This window comes from Echinops telfairi, unplaced genomic scaffold (assembly GCF_000313985.2).
Source record: "Echinops telfairi isolate 266 unplaced genomic scaffold, ASM31398v2 ScPeMD7_7469;HRSCAF=8507_1, whole genome shotgun sequence".
NCBI lineage: Eukaryota > Metazoa > Chordata > Mammalia > Afrosoricida > Tenrecidae > Echinops > Echinops telfairi.
In genome coordinates this window covers 139,089,426-139,108,881 of record NW_022111373.1, presented here as the reverse complement: position 1 = coordinate 139,108,881, position 19,456 = coordinate 139,089,426, and the positions used below count along the sequence as shown (strand labels likewise).

At 41.3% G+C, this 19,456-nt stretch overlaps 1 protein-coding gene across 1 annotated transcript in view; it reads right to left on the bottom strand.

Moving 5' to 3' along the window:
* Window positions 1-19,456, bottom strand: part of DNAH5 (dynein axonemal heavy chain 5) — a 290,518-nt gene that overhangs the window by 140,184 nt on the left and 130,878 nt on the right. The window contains exons 39-43 of the mRNA XM_013008527.2: window positions 18,417-18,658; window positions 12,786-12,962; window positions 10,960-11,161; window positions 8,965-9,107; window positions 7,786-7,920 (exon numbers count right to left, since the gene is read on the bottom strand). Of these exons, the coding sequence (XP_012863981.1) occupies window positions 7,786-7,920; window positions 8,965-9,107; window positions 10,960-11,161; window positions 12,786-12,962; window positions 18,417-18,658 (899 nt within the window). The remainder of the gene's footprint in view (window positions 1-7,785; window positions 7,921-8,964; window positions 9,108-10,959; window positions 11,162-12,785; window positions 12,963-18,416; window positions 18,659-19,456) is intronic.

Below are 19,456 nucleotides of genomic sequence, written 5' to 3'. Positions count from 1 at the left end.
TCACTGACTCAGCTTTCCTCCTGCAGTCGGCATCATTGCCTCTGTTTTGTGAGGTGGAGGACTTTGTGGACTGGTGTTGGGTTAATGGGTTAATATTGGACTTGTGGGCTTGGGCAGCATTGAGTTGGGTTGTTTTCGTGATGCACCTTTTCTTTACATAAAACTCTCTCTTATACATGAGTCGCTGTGGATTTGTTACTCCAAAGTACCTAGACTAATACAGCAGGGTAACAGGGAGATGATGTCAAGGAATCTATGCAGAAAAAGAATGGTGGGAAACTGATTGTGGTAGCAATTATACAATGTTGCTTGATGTGACTGAACGAGGGAACAACATGTTATATGTATTAAATCCCAACTACTAAAGCAACGTGAAGGCACCATCAACCATCACTAGAAGCTGAACATACAGCAAGGAGACTGAGAGACACCAGTGGACCACGTGGGTAAAGAGATGCCACTGGAGGGGGCATCTTGGTGAATCAAGAGAACCGACGAGGCACCCGGGAGCCTAGTTCCTAGCCCAGTTCTACCCCCATCTAACTGGGCACACTCAGAGAAACACTCGAATGCCTCCTCCCTTCAGTACAGTAACAGTGAAGTCTTGACATTGTAGAGAGCTCCGCATGCAAGTTCACTTTCATTTCACTCTTCCACAGTACAATGCAAAGCCATCAGCTTCCACGATGAGATCTGTTGTGATCAATCAGTTAACAGTGGTGTCTTCTTGGGAGCACAGCCTGCCTCCAGTGTATAAACCTCCAGTGGTTCTCAACCTTCCTAGTGCTGCGACCCTTTAATGCAGTTCCTCATGTTGTGGTGACCCCCCCGCCCAACCACAAAATTATTTTTGTTGCTACTTCATAACTGTCATTCTGCTACTGTTTTGAATCGGGCAACCCCTGTGAGAGAGTTGTTCAACCCCCAAAGGGGTCTCGACCCACATGTTGAGAACCGCTGGGATGTTCTGCTAAGAGAAGTTCTCTCTGGACCTTTCAATCCTCCTGTCACCTGACCTCCATTTCCTGGTCCATACACATGCAGTGGTCTCTGGCCTGCCCACTGGCCTGCAGATTTTGAATTCACCAGAAACCCCAACTACAGAGGAATGGGTAAACAAATTCTGGTATTTTCATACGATGGAACTCCATGTATCGATATAAAACCATGACAACTCTCTTACATACTGCAGGACATGGACAACACTAGAGAACAAGATGCTAAGCAAACTCAGTCAGTCTTACAGAGATAAATGTGTAACAACACCATTGTTATCAGGAGAAGCAAAGGAGAAGAAATGTGCTTCCCACACCAATAGCCAAGACTTTGATGACTATGAGGGGGCCGGGGCAGGGGTGGGAACAGGGAGAGGGGAAGCATGGGAGAGGTGAAATAAAGAAGAACACCTCTATGGAGGGTTTACTAGGATATTGTTGTTGATTTCATTTCTTGAGATGGACTGTGTAAATATATATAACATGCTTCTTTTATCAAACAATCTCTCCAGATACCTTAGCCCTCAAACCTAAATAGTGGCTTGAGTAGCTTTTTAAAACAAAAAATTTTTAAGAGAAAAAAGTAAAATTGAAACGGACTTGTAGTCTTTAGTGACAGACAGGCTCGTCTGAACCAAACAAACAAAAAGAATGTCCAGTGCCCCACAAACTCAAAAGTCAGCTGAGACCTCTAGCCTCCACCCAGACCCACGTCGCTGAGACGCGAGTGAATCTCTCTACACGTACATAGACATTTTACTAAGGAGCCCAGGTGGCACATTGAGCTGCCAGTTGGGCTGCTTAAAAACACGGTCAGCAATTTTAACCCACCAGCCACACCAAGGCCATAAAGATTCACAGTCTCAGGACCCCGCAGAGCAGTTCTCCTCGGTGCAGTAATTGGAATGCTATGAGATGGAATCAACTCCATGGCAGGGATTTTTATACATTTTACTAGTTTCGCTCCTCTAGAGAGCCTAGCCTTAGATACTCTCTCTGAAGATCATCCTGTGAAAATCAGTCTCAAATTGTGCTCTGAGGAGCCAATGTGCTTTGGAGAACCACGGGGGCCCACGCAGAAAATTAATAGATGGACAGAAAGGCTGTGAAGCACACAATTCCAACTCCAGCAAAGCAATTGCTTAATCATGTTTCACAGCCCAGTCTTCTGCTAAGACGTCACGTGGACATGTGCATCTGAGTCCCAGGAAAGCAAAAGTGAAAATTCCTCCCAAGTTTAAAAATGATTTTCATTAAAAAAAAAAAAACAGTTGCTATGCAGCCATTGCATTTGAAAGATGGATGTTGTGTTGAAAACAATTTCAGATCATACTTAGGATATATAAATCTTTGAGGAAATTACATTAAGTAATTTATTTCTTCATCTTAACTTTTGGGATTGTTTAAAACATTTAGGATCTATCTGCACAGTTCTCAAAACTTGAAAGAAACACTAAACCAATTTTGTTTGGGAAAAAAAATAAAGGCGTGACTTTTTCTAAAACGCCAATTCAATTTCCTTAGCTAAATAATTTGCTAACCACATAATTTTTATCCATGATGGCTGGTGGCAAGTAATACTAGTAATTACTAATCAGAAATAACATAACTAAATTACATTGTGCCCGGCAGAACAGACATGTAGTTATCCCTCCAACTGTCCTTAGATGCTGTCCAGCCAATGCTGTCTCGTGGCCACCCATGTGAGCAGGCAGACTGGGTCATGCGGTTCCCAAGGCTGTGGCCTCTCAGAAGCAATGGGTTCAAACTACCCACCTTTTGGCAATTACTCACACACTTAACCACATGCATTACCCCGGGAGCTCCCTATCCTACCAAGCAAAGATGTGAAAATGACATCAAAGTTAAATAAACAAACACACAAAAAGTTTAAAGGAAATCCATGAGGAAAACAACCTGTCAAGAAAAACACATGCCCTTCATTAAACGACGTGGTTTGACAGTACAGGGGAGAGAATGGGCAGCGTCTATGTTTCTCATCGACAGAAGCAGTTTGATTGGGATCCTGAGAAGTGGGACACATGGAGGCGCGCGCACTGCTCAATCAGCCCTTGTTTAGCATGGATGGCTGAAAATTACAATGAGGAAGTTAATTACAGCACTCAGGCTAATTGGAAGCTTTCTAAAACTAATGAGTCTAGCTTAATAGAAAGCTTTGGTGCTCAGCAGTCAAAGCAGGCTCCAGCACTAAACAAAGAGGGTGATCCTGTGAGACTTCAGATTGGACCAAGAAACCCTGCAGTGTTGGGTCAACCTTAAGACTGAAGGATAGGACAGATTTGGGCTCAGGCAGTTGAGAATCAGATAATGAAACCCTAAAGCTTATAGGAAGAATCCCGGATGGGCTATGGTTATGCCTATAGCTAATAACCAAAAGGAGGGCTGGCCAACCCTCCAGCAGAATCACAGAAGAAAAGCCTAGACATGATTCCATAAAGAGTGTGTGGGGAGGTGTCACAGAATTGGTTCTGGCTTGCACTGATCCAATTTAACAGCAGAGTAAAATCCCTCTCAGTCCTACGTCAGCCTCCCAATCCATACAGGTTGGAACTCATTGTTGGAACCTCTGTCAATCCATCTCATAAAGGAGCTCTATTTTCCATTGACCCCCTATTTTACCAAACATGATGCCCCCTCTTGATGACGTGTCCAAAGTATGTGAGATTGTGAGATGAAGTTGCACCATTTTCAACTCTAAGGAACCTTCTATTTATACTTCTTATAGTAAAAAAAAAATTTAAACTCATATTGTTGAATCATTTCTGACTCATGATGACTCCTGGTATCAAACTGTGAAGGACACAGCCTCTTCTAGGTCTATAAACTTCTGAAGTCACTGTTTCCATCTCGCCAACCCATTCCAAAAGAATTGTGTGCTCTTTGATTTATGCCACGTCAAAATGACAGCTTTAGTAGCCTCTGTGGATTTAATAGTGTTCCCATTATGTGTTTGGAGTTTGGAGAATAAAAGGGGATTTGAAGGGCAAGATTAGAGCCAACGAGTGAACAGGGCACACTTTTCCAATAAAATGTTCTTAGTATAACCATTGCTATACTCCAAGAATGAACAGGTACATTGTCATGATGGAGGGTGGGGGAAATCCCTCGGTGTAATTTCCCTGGACTTTTACTCATGTGGATTTTTCTGTAAACTTCTTCATAATAACCTCTTATGGTCTCCCTGTGTCCTTGGAGAAAATCTATCAAGATGCTCCCCCTTTGGAATTCAAACAAAATATTTGTCATACTCTTCTGAGCTGACATCTCTGTCTTGAATTTAACTAGCTCAGCAAATCCCCTTGGAAACCAAGCTCTCCAGGTCATATTGGAAAGTCCTAGACTTGTCCCCAAATATGATTTATTACATAAAATCATCATCATTAGCTTTGATCGTGCCTAGAATTGTAAGGTATGTGAACTATATATCAATAAAAGTGTTTAAAAATTTTAAGTACTTATTAGTCCTGACCAAAATAATCTCTTTCCATGGCACAAAAGCAAGACTAAAAGAGCCCAGGTGGCGATGTGCATTAGGTATTGGGCTGCTAACTGCAAGGTCAGTAGTTCAAGCTCACCAGCTGTTCCTTGGGAGAAAGATGAAGCTTTCTGCATCAGTAAATATTTAATGTCTGGAAAAGCTATAAGGGTCAACAAAAGTCAGATTTTATTCTAGGGGCTTGGGTAATGATACTAAGACTAGTATATGACTTAGAGAACGTATCTGTATTTTCTTCAGCCACCCACTGATCAGAAAGAAATGCTTAAGCACATGATGCTTGAGTTGAACCCCTGCAGGTGTGAACTGGAACCCTAAAAGCAGTGCTTTTTCACTTACCTTGTACAGCACGAGACCTACGGGTCTCATCAAACCATAAGAAAGATGAATAGCTAGATGACTGCCCTACAGAATAAATCTCATCACACTTGCATTTATTTTTTATAGCAAACTTACATTGATAAGGAAGGCTATAGCTGCAATCTTTAAAAAGAATGTGCCCTTAAAGTAGCACTAATACAAGCCCTTTACAAGTAAAACCTAGAATGATTAAAGTGCATTTTCCCGAGCCCCAAATACCATCACCGACTCACTGGCATTCACATTTGGGGTAACCTTCCATCCAACCCTTCCCACCAAACCACTGTGCAAATGGAATTCAGCAAATAGAGGCTTGCCAGTGTTGGAGATGCCTTCACTAGCAAAGACACATAATGCAGTCAGTGATCTTTTATAGAAAAATTAATCAATGATTTGGATTCATTAGCATTCTGTTATCACCAGCTGAATCAAGTAATAGAAAAATTGTGAACTCCATGGAATTAATTCTGACTCATAGGACAGACCAGAACTTCCCCTGTGGGGTTTTGAGACTGTAAGTCTTTAAGGGAGTAGAAAGTCTTATCTTTCTCCTGAGGATTGGTTGGTGGTTTTGGACTTCTGATCATGACCTTAAACACTACCACAACAGGACACCTAGGTCTAGTTATATTGTTGTTGTTAGGTGCCATCAAGTCAGCTCCAGCCCATAGCTACCCTATACACAATAGCACTAAACACTGCACTGCCCTGGGCCATCCTCACCATTGCTCCTATGCTGGAACCCATTGCTGCAGCCACTGGATCACTCCATCTCATGGAGGGCCTTCCCCTTCCTCACTGCCTCCTTCAGTCTAGCAAGCATGAAGTCCTTCTGCAGGGACTGGCCTCACCTGACAATATGTCCAAAGTATGTGAGACAGTCTTGCCTCTAAGGAGGACTCAGGTCTTACTTCTTCCAACATAGATCATTTGTTCCTCTATCAGTCCATGGTACTTCCAACAGTCTTCTCCAGTATCACAATGCAAGGGCATCAACTCTTTGGTCTTCCTTAATCCATGTCTAGCTTACAAATGTATATAGGGCAATAGATAATACCACCGTTTGAATGAGGCCCACCTTAGTTCTCAAAGTAACATCCTTGCTCTTCAACACTCTCAAGAGGTCTTGTGCAGTAGATTTACCTAATGCAAAATGTATTTTGATCTCATGACGGCTGCTTCCATGAGCTTTGATTGTGGATCCAACCAGGAAAAAATCCTTCATAACTTCAACCTTTTCTCCATTTATCTAGTTATATACACCCCCAATAATTTTCATTGTCCTTCAAAATTTTCATTGAAATGATGAAAGAACAGCAAAGTTAATCGAGTAATATACATTTTAATCTAAAATCTCCTCCAAAATTCCAGTCCCCTTTTATAATTTATTAAATGTACCTTTTTGGCAAAGTGTGGATGTTCTAGTAAATGAAAGATGAGATGATTTTGCAATGGTTTAGACACAAATTGCCACTTAGGATATCCTCCCCAGATCCCATGGAGCAGTGGTATTCAACCTGTGAGTCGAGGCCCATTTGGGGGTCAAAAGACCCTTTCACAGGGGTTGCCAAATTCATAACAGTAGCAAAATTACAGTTATGAAGTAGCAACGAAAATAATTTCATGGTTGGGGGATCACCACAACATGGGGAACTGTATCAAAGGGTCACAGCATTAGGAAGATGGAGAATCATTGCCCTTGAGCCTTGAACAACCTAGAACCAGAAGTAAAAGACTCATTCATCTATAGCAAACCCAGTCATTTCTGATAGCTTCATTTTTCAAAACCTAAAGGTTTATTTTTTCACATCTCTATGAAATCATAGGGTAAGTTCTTCTAAATGCTAAGACTCTATGGTTTTGTTTCTTATTGCAGTTGATAATGGAACCATTATGGTACATTAAGTCAGGAAAAAATAAGGATAGGAATCAGAGATTGGAACAGGGTCTAGAGTACTAGTCTTGGCCCAAGAGCAAGGGATTCTTCTAAGCTAATAAATAACCTGCTGTGGCATCTTGAGGAAGTGAACAAGGTAGTGGCAGCTAAGAGAGGGGGGAAAGAAAGGGATGTGAAAAGCATCTTATTAGACAAATTAGCAGTCTTTGATCCAACAAAACTCATCAATGAATAGTGCAAGTTTAACCCCACTGCTATTGACTCGATTCCAACTCACAGTGACTCGATAGAGCAGAGTAGAACTCTTCTCTAGGGTTTTTGAGACTACAGATGTTTATGAAAGCAGACCGCCACAGCTCTGTCTTCAAGAGTGGCTGGGGGACCTGAACTGCCAACATTTCAGTTAGTAGCCCAACACGTAACCCAGGAAGCCACCAGAGCTCCTTTCTTCAAGTTGAAAGACTAAAGTAATATTGACAGCCACATAAGACAAGGCTACTAGAGAGTACAGTTAGGTGGGGGAAATAAATGGTAATGCTTTCTGTGGTGGATTGGGCATGCCCACAACACTCTAAGCTCTTCCACATTTTTTGAGCATGATGGAAATCTTTCCCACCTTGAATACGTTCTTTAATTTCTCTACAATTTTAGATTAAATTATAATCTAACTAGAGACAGATTCTATAGTGCTTGGATGGTAGAGCTAGTGTCATCGCAGGAATTACAAAAAAAGATATACAAAGGGGGATTTGCACAGCTGAAGTACACATGAAGTTCAACAGAGGCAGAAGAGTAGAGATCTTTGTGCTTACAAAGTTTATTACAGCCGAAACTTACTAAAAGAAGCCTTGATGGTACTATATGCTAGGCATTGGGCTGAAAACCAAAAGGTCAGTGGTTCAAACCCACCAATAGTTCGATGAAGAAAGTTTTACATTCTCTGACACCCTATATAGAGTCTAGGATCTCCGTGAGTTGGTGGATTAGAGCTTGTTGATCATATCAAAAGCCAGTACCTGAAACATCAGTGGGGTGGTTGCAGAAGAAAAGTTCAGACTCTTGATCATATGATTTTCAGGATCATATTTTGACATAAAGCCCTTGATTATGACAGTTTTGGCTGTTCCTTGTTCACCAATTAATAGCACAGCCTAAAATAGAAGAGTTGTGGAAGAAATACAATAAAATCACAACAACAACAAAAACTTCTCTTTGGGACAAGTCAATGTTTACTTTCAACTAATACATGAGACCTAATTATTTCATTGCAATAGCAAATATTCAAACATAATTATTATTATGGAGGGGTACTAAAAGAATTCTATGAGCCTGAGTAATACCATTTATTCTAAATGGCAACATGAAACACATAATGTTTCATGTTGCTTCGGGACACATCATCAGGAAGGTTCAATACCTGGAGGGCATCATATTTGCCATAGTAGAGGACCAACAGGGGAGAGGAAGACATTTGGTCAGATAGTCACCACATAATGACCTCAGACACATCAGCAATAGGATGGTGTCACGGCAAACATTTGCTTTTTGCATACATAAGGTGGCCGTGGGTTGGGGTCCACTTAACAGGAGCTACTTATCTATCTATCTATCTATCTAGGTGTAATAAATAAATTTTAGATGTAGTATAGTTATCCATGCATTTGGTAACCTACATTTCAAACTGCAAATCATTGTAAAATAAATGCAGGCTGCTTGATATGTTCAAGTGGCATGCATGGTATCTTCAATCACCTCTTCTGCATGTGAAAGTTGGACACTGAATAAGGAAAACCAAAGAAGAATGGGTGCATTTGAATTATGGTTTTGACAAAAAATATTGAAAGTACCATGGACTGTCAAAAGAACAAACAAATCTGTCTTGGAAGAAGTCCAGGCAGAACGCTCCTTAGAAGCCAGGGTGGTGAGACTTCATCTCATGTACTTTGCACATGCTATCAGAAGGTACCAGTCTCCCAAAAGGACACCATACTTGATAGAGTAGAGATGCAGGGAAAAGAGGAAGACCCATCACAAGATGGGCGAGCACAGTGGCTGCACCAATGGGCTCAGGCACAGGCACCACTGTGAGAATGGCGCAGGACTGGGCAGCGGTTCCTTCTGTGGTGCACTATGGGTTGGAACACACTCAACAGCACCTAGGAACAATAAATGTTCAATAAAATAGAAGGCTGTACCTTGCCCTGTTTGGCAATGGTTTTAATTAGGAAGTCAGTCCTCACGTTATCCACGTTGGGCACCAGGATCGAGCCATATTCCGGCGTGGTGTGGGAGGGATACACAAACTCCTCGGTACAAGTGTTCCAGTGCATCCATTTACCTGAGGGGAACAGAGCGCATTCAGATCTTGATCTTCCATTTAATGATTTGACACCTATTGGTAAGAGGCAGGCATCGTTGAAACCCTAACAAGGCACCTTCCAAACACCGTGGTAAAATCAGAGAATTGATTATGTACATGCCAGATCAAAACCAAGCCCAGTGAATTCTGTCAGAGCGGCAATGTGAGAAAGGGGCAGTGGTGGAGGTTCAGTGATAGACAATCGCCTTCCATGAGAAAGGCTTGGGTTTCCTTCCTTCCCAGCGCACATCACACAACCACCACCATCAATCAATGGAGGCTGGCATGTTGCTACTGTGTTCTAGCAGAGCTTACACAGTAGGATGGACCTGGAAGAAAGGTTTGGTGATCTTTTTTGGGAAATTAGTCAATGACAACTTTATAGATTCCCACAGAACACTGTCCAACCGTCTTTCTTTGGGACACATCATCAGGAAGGGTCAATAGCTGTACGGTATCTTATTTGCTGTAGTGGAGGACCAACAGGGGAGAGGAAGACAGTTGGTCAGGTAGCCACCACATACATAGTGACCTCAGGCACATCAGCAATAGGATGGTGTCACACCAGACATTTGCTTTTTTTTGTACTTACGGTGGCCATTGGTTGGAGTCCACTTAACAGGAGCTACTTATCTACCCATCTATCAGGATGTAATAAATAATTTTTAGATGTAGTATAGTTATCGATGCATTTTGTAACCAACATTTCAAACTGTAAATCTCATTGAAATTGCCGATTCCATTGAAAGAAGCTGCAACAAAGAGCTCAGACATAACATTGTGAGGATGGTGCAGAGCCAGGCAGCGTCTCCTTCTGCAGCACACGCGGTTGCTAGGCGTTGGAACCATCTCCATGACGATACTTAACAACAAAACATTAAAAGAGTGCTGAAATGGATCCAAGTTGAAACTTCTTAAAATTTGTTGTTAAATCGTTGAAAATTCAGTGCACAACAGTATCTGTTTTAGTTGTACTGTTGAGTCTACTTTTGACTCATAGCAACTTCGTGCCACTGCTTGTCTGTCAGTTTATCCATTGCACCACATACATGTGAGAGTGGGACATTGAAGAAAGAAGTGGGGATGCATTTGAATTATGGATATTGGAAGGATATTGGAAGTACCCTGGACTGCTAAGAGGGACAACTGATCTGTCTTGGAAGCATGATGTCAGAGTTCTCCTGCGAGGCAAGGACGGGGAGACTTCACCTCACATACTTTGGACATGTGGTCAGGAGAGATCAGACCCAGGAAAAGGACTTCATGTCTGGTAAAGTGGAAGAGCAGCAAAAAAGAGGAAGACCCTCAAGGTGACAGATTGGCACAGTAGCTGCATTAACAAGCTCGTACACAGGAACCATTGTGAGGGGGGCGCAGGACCGTGCAGTGTTTTGTTCTGTTGTGCAGGGGATCGCCATGGGTCGGAGCTGACACTACGGCACCTAGTGACACTAACAGCAACCCCATGTAACAGAGTAGAACTGCCTTATCAGTTGTCTAGGCTGTGATCCTTCCCGGATAAGATCATCCAATCTTTTCCCAGTGGGTGGGTTCAAATGGAGAGCTTTTCGGTTAGTAAGGATGGCTTAACCCACCACCAGAGCTCCTAACAAAGATAGTTAACAGAGGAGAACGTGCAGCTGCAGCACAATCCAACTAAAACATTAAAAGGAAATAACCCATCCGTGAACATCAACTTTCTTGTGAAATTTTCCATTACAGTTTTACATCCAAGAGTATTAAAGGCCCATTTACAATAACATTTTTAATGAAATATTAGCCTTTTAGAGGGGAGGGGTAGAAAACACAGGAATACAAGTGTGTGTCTCACCGTCTGGTGTCACATAATAGTCAAACATGGTGTCTTCCTCGCCCGCCAGTGTGGGCAGGTCCAAGGCCAGCGCATCCTGGGAGCGTAGCCAGTGCTCCACCCGGCGTCGACCGTCCAGTTCCAGAATGGCCCCGATGCTCCACATCAGCGAGAAGACGTACAACCTCCCCAAGTGTTCGGATGTTACCTCCCCACCTTGTTCCTGTGGACACGCCATAGATGAATATGTTTTAGTAGACTGATTCTCAAGCCAAAATTTTGCTTTGGGGCTTCAATGGAAATAGCCAGCATGTCAGAGGAACACGTTTCCCCAGGAGAAAAACTAAGGGAGGGCAGATAAAGCTGAGGGGGAATTAATGACCAAGAGAGCTTTGTGAAAAAATGTTGTTTTCATTAGCAACCATCCAGTCCATTCCAACCGCTCGTGACCCCATATGTGCAGGGTAGAACTGCACCGTAAGATTTTCAAGGCTACGGGCTTTCAGTCCTATATCCTCAGTCCTTCTGTTTGAACTCCCAACCTTTGGGTTAATAGTCCTGATTGTCATCATCTGTGCCACCCAAGTACTCCTTGTGAAACACACAAATAAAGAAAATCCCCACCACCACCAAAAAAAATCACCTACTAGATGTATGTTTCAAACATGAACACCAGCCCAGGCCATTTCAATCATTCACTTCATATGTATGTGAAAGCTGGACCAGGGATAAGGAAGACCCAAGAAGAAATGATGCATTTGATGCTGGAAGAACAAGCAAATCTGTCTTGGAAGAAGTACAGCCTGAAGGCTCCTTAGAAGCAAGGATGGCGAGACTTTGTCTCACTCACTTCGGACATCTTATCAAGAGACCAGTCCCCCTGGAGAAGGACATCATGCTTGGTAAAGTGAACCATCAGTTGAAAGAAAGAGAGAGAGAGAGAGAGAAAGAAAGAAAGAAAGAAAGAAAGAAAGAAAGAAAGAAAGAAAGAAAGAGACAGACCTCGGAGATGTTCTGGCACAATGGCTGCAACAACGGGCTCAAGCATGGCCACGATGAGGATGGCAGAAGACTAGGCAGTGTTCCTTCTGCTGTGCCTATGGTCACTATGAGTGAGAACCAACTCAACGGCAACTAACAACAACATCTCAAGCACCCCCCCTTTCACCATAGTTTTAACAAAGTCAAGTTTCAAGAGTGGGACTCTTCAGGAGCCCTGGTGGAGTAGTGGTTACATGCTGGGCTATGAGCTGAAAGGTCAGCAGTTTGAAACCACCAGCTGTTTCTTGAGAGAAAGACAAGGTTTTCTACTTCTGTAAAGAGCTACAGTCTCGTAAACTCATGGGGGCAGTTCTACTCTGTCCTATAGGGTCACTATGATTGGCATTAACTACATGGCAGTGCGTTTGGGTTTGGGTTGACTCGTTACACAATGTGTTGTATGTTATATGTTTTGTAGGGGGGCGTCCCCTCAAGTTGGTCCTGACTCATAGCGATCAATGTACAATAAAACAAATCACTTCCTGGTCCTGTGCCATCCTCACAATTATTGTTAAGTTTGAGCGCATTGTTGCAGACACTGTGTAAACCCACCTCATTTAGGTTCATCCTTTTTCCTTTTTCGCCGCCCTTCTTTTTTACCAAAATTGATGTCCTAATCCAGAGACAGGTCTCTTTTGATAACTTGTCCAAAGTCCATGAGATGAACTCTCGTCACCCTTCCCTCTAAGGGGCAGTACTTCTTCCCAGACAGATTTATTTGTTCTTTTGGCTGCCTGTGGTACTTTCAATGTTCACACACAATATAGCCCCTAATAAGGGAGAGTTCTTAAAAATTGACCAGTTACCTTTGGAGGGATCAGGCCCTGAAGCATATTAATGCTTTGCATGATGACAAAGGCTTCAAGCATCTCCATCTTGTATTCCAAGTTCTGAACACTGAAGCAATACAGGTCTGGAAAAGACTCCGTATACAGCTGACGGAGAATCTCTGCTTCTTGAGGCGAGCGCTTTTTAAGAAAACCCTGTTGGTTCACAGAATCGTGCATGAATGGAATTTAGCAGCACATCAGGAAAATGGCTCTTTAGAGGCAGAGGGGCTTTTGTTGTTGTTGTTGTTTAAAGCAACCATTAATAATAAACCAAACACCAAGCCCACCACTATCCAGTTGATTCCCACTCATAGTGACTCTACAGAGCAGAGTAGAACTGCCCGTGGGTTTCGGAGATCATAATTCTTTAGGGGAGTAGACAGCCTCATCTTTCTCCTGCAGAGCGGCTGGTGGTTTCACACGACTGACCTTGAAGTGAGATTAACCCACTATATCATCAGAGCTCCTAGTAATATTACTGCCAGCAATTACACTAACGATGATGATGACATCTAACATTTTGTGCACGTAAGATATACAAGTGTGTTAGGCCACGTTGACGAGAGAAACAAATCCAGAGACACTCATATATGTGTAAGAAAGAGCTTTCTATCAAGAAGTAGTTGTGTATCAGGAAAATACCCCAGCCCAGTCCAACTCAAACCCATAAAGCCAATCCTAATCCATAAATCCCTCTTCAGACTCACACAGCCACAAGCAAGGATGCAAAACACAGGAAAATCACAGCCCTGTGGGGACAAAGTCTTGTGGATCCAATGGCTGTGGACACATCTCCAAGGCTCCTGTAGGTTAAGGTGAAGACAGAGTGGGGGATGGGAGTTTCCCATGACCCTCCTTATAAGATCCCATCCACAAGGAGGAACCATCATGCTGTGACCTGATTGACAGGCTAGATTGCACCCCTACACTTTTATATCTTCAAGTTGACGTGAAACTTTGTAAGTACCACAAGCAGGTTTTGCTATCAGCACGCTTATGTATTAGCTCATCTAATTCTCAGAACAAATTTGTTATTATCCCAACTTTAGAGCTGAAGTCACTGAGGCCAATGGAGTTGAAGTCGCCTGCCCAGGATGCAGATCCAGAGGGCGGGGATTCAGGAGCCGGTTACTACACTCTACCCAGTGACCACACAACACTTTTCAGACCCAGGTGGCGAGATCGTTTCCACCTCTTGATTAAAACATGCTGGATGTAAAATTAAAAAAAAAAACGCTAGATGTAAACGAGGATGCACAGATGTAAAATGAATTTGGAAAATAAACAAAGGACAGAAAATGAACGTCAGAATCCAGCCCCAGATTTTTTTCTTAAGGAGGAAACAAATATCGGCCACAATTCTTTCTGTTCCTTTTTAGTTTAATGAGTGAATGATTTAGGGAAATGTCAAAGAATAGTCAAGACAATGACGTCTTTATTTACATGAGGAATAAACATAATTATTTTCCTAAGGGGGTTCGGGTTCTGTTCATGCATCCTCTCAACATTCTAAGAACACTTAGAGACCCTAAAGCCAAGAACATTTCTGTTTCAATAAGCGGGAGAGGAGGAATGCAAAGTTGGGTCTGAATTATTCATTAATTCATGAATTTACCATCACTCCACAGTGACCAGAACTGCACGCACTTTGTAGATGATGAAACCCAGAAACCACATGCACCACAAAATTACACAGCGTGGTTTCTTAGAGCTGACAGATTCTCCTCCACAAACCCCTCAGCTGGCCATTCCTCTCACAAGTCTCGAGTCGTTACATTCCGCTGCTCTAATTACTCACAGTCTGACCCTCTGTGCGTCTTTCTCATTCCTAACCATTTCAATGAAGAGACGGCAACATTTAAAAAGCATATTTTAAAACTATTCCAACACTTATCTGGAAGTTTGTCATATTTGGTAGCTTGTATCTTGCTGTGATATTGGAAGCTAGTCCTCCAGTATTTCAAATATAAGCAGGGTCACCCATGGTGAACAGATTTAGACACAGCTTCTACACTAAGGCAGTCTGGAAGGAGGACCTGTTGATCTACTTCTGAACGAACTGGCCAGACAGGAGGAAAGAGGAAAGAACAAGAAAGAAAGAAAAAAAAAAAACCATATATATATACAGAGAGAGAGAGATGTAGATATGTGAATATTTAAGTATATAAATTTAGGTGTATTTGCTTATATGGATATATATATAAATACAGCAAGGAAGCACATGGACTTTGGGCCTCTACTTAAATCTTACTTCAGTACAAGAACGGTCTGTTCTAACAATGGGGCATTGCACGACACTCATCTTGACCACACAATCGCTGAGGACAAAATGGGTGCATAAGCAAATGCAGTGAAGAAATCTGATCATGCACAGCTATTAAAAGAAATGGGGTCTGGGGTCTTAAAGGCTTGAAGTTAAACAAGTGGCCATCTAGTAGGGAAGTAACAAAGCCCACACAGAAAAGTGGGTGAAGGGAGACATGGGACAGGGCAAGATATGACAAAATAATTTATAAACGATCAGGGGTTCTGAAGGAGTGGGGAGTGGGGAGGGAGGGAAAAAATGAGGACCTGATGCCAGGGGCTTAAGTGGAGAGCAAATGTTTTGAGAATGATGAGGGCAATGAATGTACAAACGTGCTTTACACAATTGATGTATGTATGGATTGTGATAAGAGTTGTATGAGCCCCTAATAAAATGATTTAAATAAATAAATAAAATTTTAAAAAAAGGAAAAAGCACACCAGTCTGTGTGATCATGAGGTGTCAATGGGAATAGGTATCAGAAGGCCAAAAATAAGCAACAAAATCAATGGGAAGGCGAATGGATGTAGTGGAGACCCCAAACTCACCTGTAAGATGATTGGACAGTCCCTCACAGAAGGGCCAAAAGGAAGGGATGATATATCCAGGACTTGGTATAGCACTGATGAAACACATAAATATCCTCTAGTTCTTTAACATTTCCTCCCATTATGATGGTTCCAGTTCTACCTCATTAACTTGTTAGATTTGCGTATGGTCATTGGTATAATTAAGATCTTCGGATGCATGAAAGTCAACATAGATAACCCCCCAGGAAAAGTAATGGGAGTAACGGTTTCCTGAGCCTTCAGGAAGAGAGGGGGAAGGGGAAGCTAATAGCAATGATGACTATATGACCCCATGCTATGGGAGCAAACAGCATAATTGAAGGTGAATGGTGAATGGATATATTAGATAGTGTAAGATATGGCCAATGTTTATATTAAAGGGGGGCTTATAAAAGGGAGTGGATATCAAAGAGGCCAAGAAGTAGTAGATCGTTTTAAAACTGATGGTGGTAACAAGTGTACAATCCTGCTTAATGTAACTGAACTGTGGAATGTTATGCTATCTATAAGATAAAAGGATAACAAATAAGATAACTGGACAGAGAAAACCTTGTAGGTTTTATACAAAAACCTTTAAAGGCAAGGGAAAAGCTTATAACAATGAGCATTGTCTGATATAGAGTAAAGGTAAACTCTGCAGGTTGGAAGGCACTCAAACTATGACTGGGGGAGAGCTACCTCCTGCATGCCGAGTTGGCCTTAATAAAGTGCATCTCACATCCTTGGACATGTTTATCAGCAGGCCCAGTGTCTGGAGAAGGACATCAAAAGTAGGGAGTCAACAAAAGGAAGGACGGTCTTGAAATAGGTGGACTGACACAGTGGTTGCAACCAGGCACTGAACAGAGCCATGGTTTGGAGGATGGTGTAGGAATAGGCAATGCTATTCCTGAGTGTTTTCAACAACAGAACAGAAAACAGTATGTGGATGTGGCCTTAGGTATTATTCAACCTCAACATTCGCAGACTATATAGAAGCCTATCTTCACAAATAGCAAACTCCACATATTCACTGGTTATTATTAATGGCCATAAATTCCTGGTCATTACCTATTCACTAGATACTAGTTTAAAAGCGTATTTTTTAATTTGTGAATTTGTACTGTTTTGGAAAAAATGTCACTTTTCATTTGGAGATCATTGTATCTGGTTCCAAGGTTGGTGTGGTAGTTATATAATCTGGTGTTGATTTGAGGATTAAGAGTGGAAGGGGTGGAGTCTACCTTATAAATCAGTATCTAGCCAATGAGCTGTCTGTGTGGGCATGACCTTCTCCTGAGGATTCTGGGAACTTCTGTATTTCCTCCTTGGAGTCAAGAGACACACTCTCAGCTCACTCCCTGTGAGACATTTCTGAGGAGGAGCCACATGAAGCTATTCTGAGGTAGTCAGAGTTTTAGAGTTGAAGGAACTATGTGGAGACCCCTGCCAGTGCTGAGATACCTACAACCCCACTGGATCCACAAGACGTCCCACCCACTGGCTTGTAATCTTCCTGCATTCGCCATCATTGCATGTATGTGTTCATGAGTCAGAAGAGGATTTTATAGATTTGTATCAAACATATGGGTTAATGTCAGACGTATGGACTTGATCTGGACTGGGCTGGGATGTTTGCTCAATATTCAATTGCTCTTGTATACAAAGCTTTTCCTTATATACACATATGAGTCTCCCTGGATTTGTTTCTTTAGTCTACCAGGACTAACCCTTTCATACACCTGGATGTAAGAAAGAATTGCATATGATGTTTTTGGAACACATTAAAAAAAATGAGTCCTAAATCCAGAGTGACTAACTTGATAGAATTTGGATGTCTTCCAACCATCTCTTTTTTAATACTGCTATCAGCAATTTTGTTTTCCTGCAACAGGAAATATTGAGACTCCCCGCTCCTCTGTATTTTCTTTAAACTATTATGCAATTGTGAAATCTAAAATCTCTATAAATATCTAAGCAACAAATTCAATGTTAACACCGTTTTTCTATCTAATCTGCTCTTTGTTAATATCTTCATCTTGGCCAAGTAGAAACCATTTTGCAACACAGGTTTGTGTAAATTCTGGAAAAACACTATCAGAACTTATAACCAAGAAGAAAGAGGTGTACAAAAACTTAATGATATTAGTTTTATATAATCTAAACATCTATTTTATTTCAATTATTAATTCATAAGTTTAATTCCTAAGATCCAAATCATACTCTAAAATATCATACAAAGGAAAATCATAAATTTGCCCAGTTATATAAAAAGAACTTTTCCAAATGGTTTATCTAATAAGCATTCCAGTTTACATTATAGTATTTGTTTTAGAAAATATCTAAATATGCAATGCACTTACATATAATCTGATTACAGTCAAGATAAGCTAGTATATATTGATAGTTGTAAAATAATATACAATGAATTGAAGCAATATTACCTGAAATGTTATTTCCCAAGTATAAACTTAAAATTTGCATTATGACCATTGTGCTTCAAAGACTTTTTTCTTATATGAAAATTTTTAAATGATCTTGAAATTAATATTCTGAATAAGTTATGTCCAAATATCTAGTGAATGAATATATCTTTAAAAGGGTAACTTCAAGGTGAAAATATATTTTTAAGTATTGAACCCTCTGAGACTGGATGGAAGGATTATTGGTTCAACTGTTTGCAATTGCTCCACCACCCACATGTTGAAAGTCACAAATTTTTTTAATTATACAAAAGAAAAATGCCAATCAAACCTCAAGGATAGGGCTCCAGTCAAGGATAGAAGAGCTCATGAAAACCATTCCATTTCTTGAGACAGTAGCAGGAGAAGCATTGTCAATGTTATGAGGTTCAAAAATGATCTTGCAGTTTGGAGCCATAGGGATTCGATCACCGTTGGCCAGGGTTAGAGTTTTGTTATCATCCAAAACAGAATTCAGATTTTCAATCCAGATGGCATCTACTGGACCATCAAGAACTATCCAGATATGTTCCCCTAGAATACCCACAAAAAATGGTATTTATTGAAGCAATACTATTATTTTATTGTATTCTATAATAAATTTTAATTTATGTAATGTTTATTAATTTTAAAATACAATTTTGATATCAATGGCTACCTTACCTTACCATGTAGAGCTTTTCAGTTCTTTACATAACAGTTATTTGAGGCCCATAATCAAATTAAAGAGTCACTTGCTTATAGAACAAATAATATTCATTGAGCGTGTGGTGTCACTTTTGAATATTGTCCTAAATAAGACAATGCCCCCACCTTTGTGGGGTATACTCTAAGGAGAAGTATATTAAAATAAAGGAAGAAATGTGTACTTGGGATACAAATACATTCAGAAAACAGGTAGGACTTGACATATCAAGGCACAGATCTCTGTTCATGCACAGTGAGTGTGAAGCACATCTAACATACATTTAGGTGGAGTTGTGCGTCAAGAACTCAAGGGAGTGCCAGGCTAGTGATAAAGATTGGGACACCATCAGCTCATACACCCACAATATGGAACTACATGGGACTGGGTATTCTTCCCCTAGAGAAGGAGCCTAGAGCTAGGTGGTCTTTGAAATTGGACTTCCAGTTGAGAGGCTGGGGGAGCCTCCTCATCAACCTCCTGTTTCTCCCAGACTTCTCAGCAAAGCAGGTAAAGAGGAAGAAGAACCAGCAGATAAGGTATCCCAAAACCATGGGCAGAGTTTGGAGAGGAGTCGAATTGACTCTGCCAGATGCTGCTAAGAACAAGGCTTGACTGAGAACTGACACTTGACCTCAATGAACTGG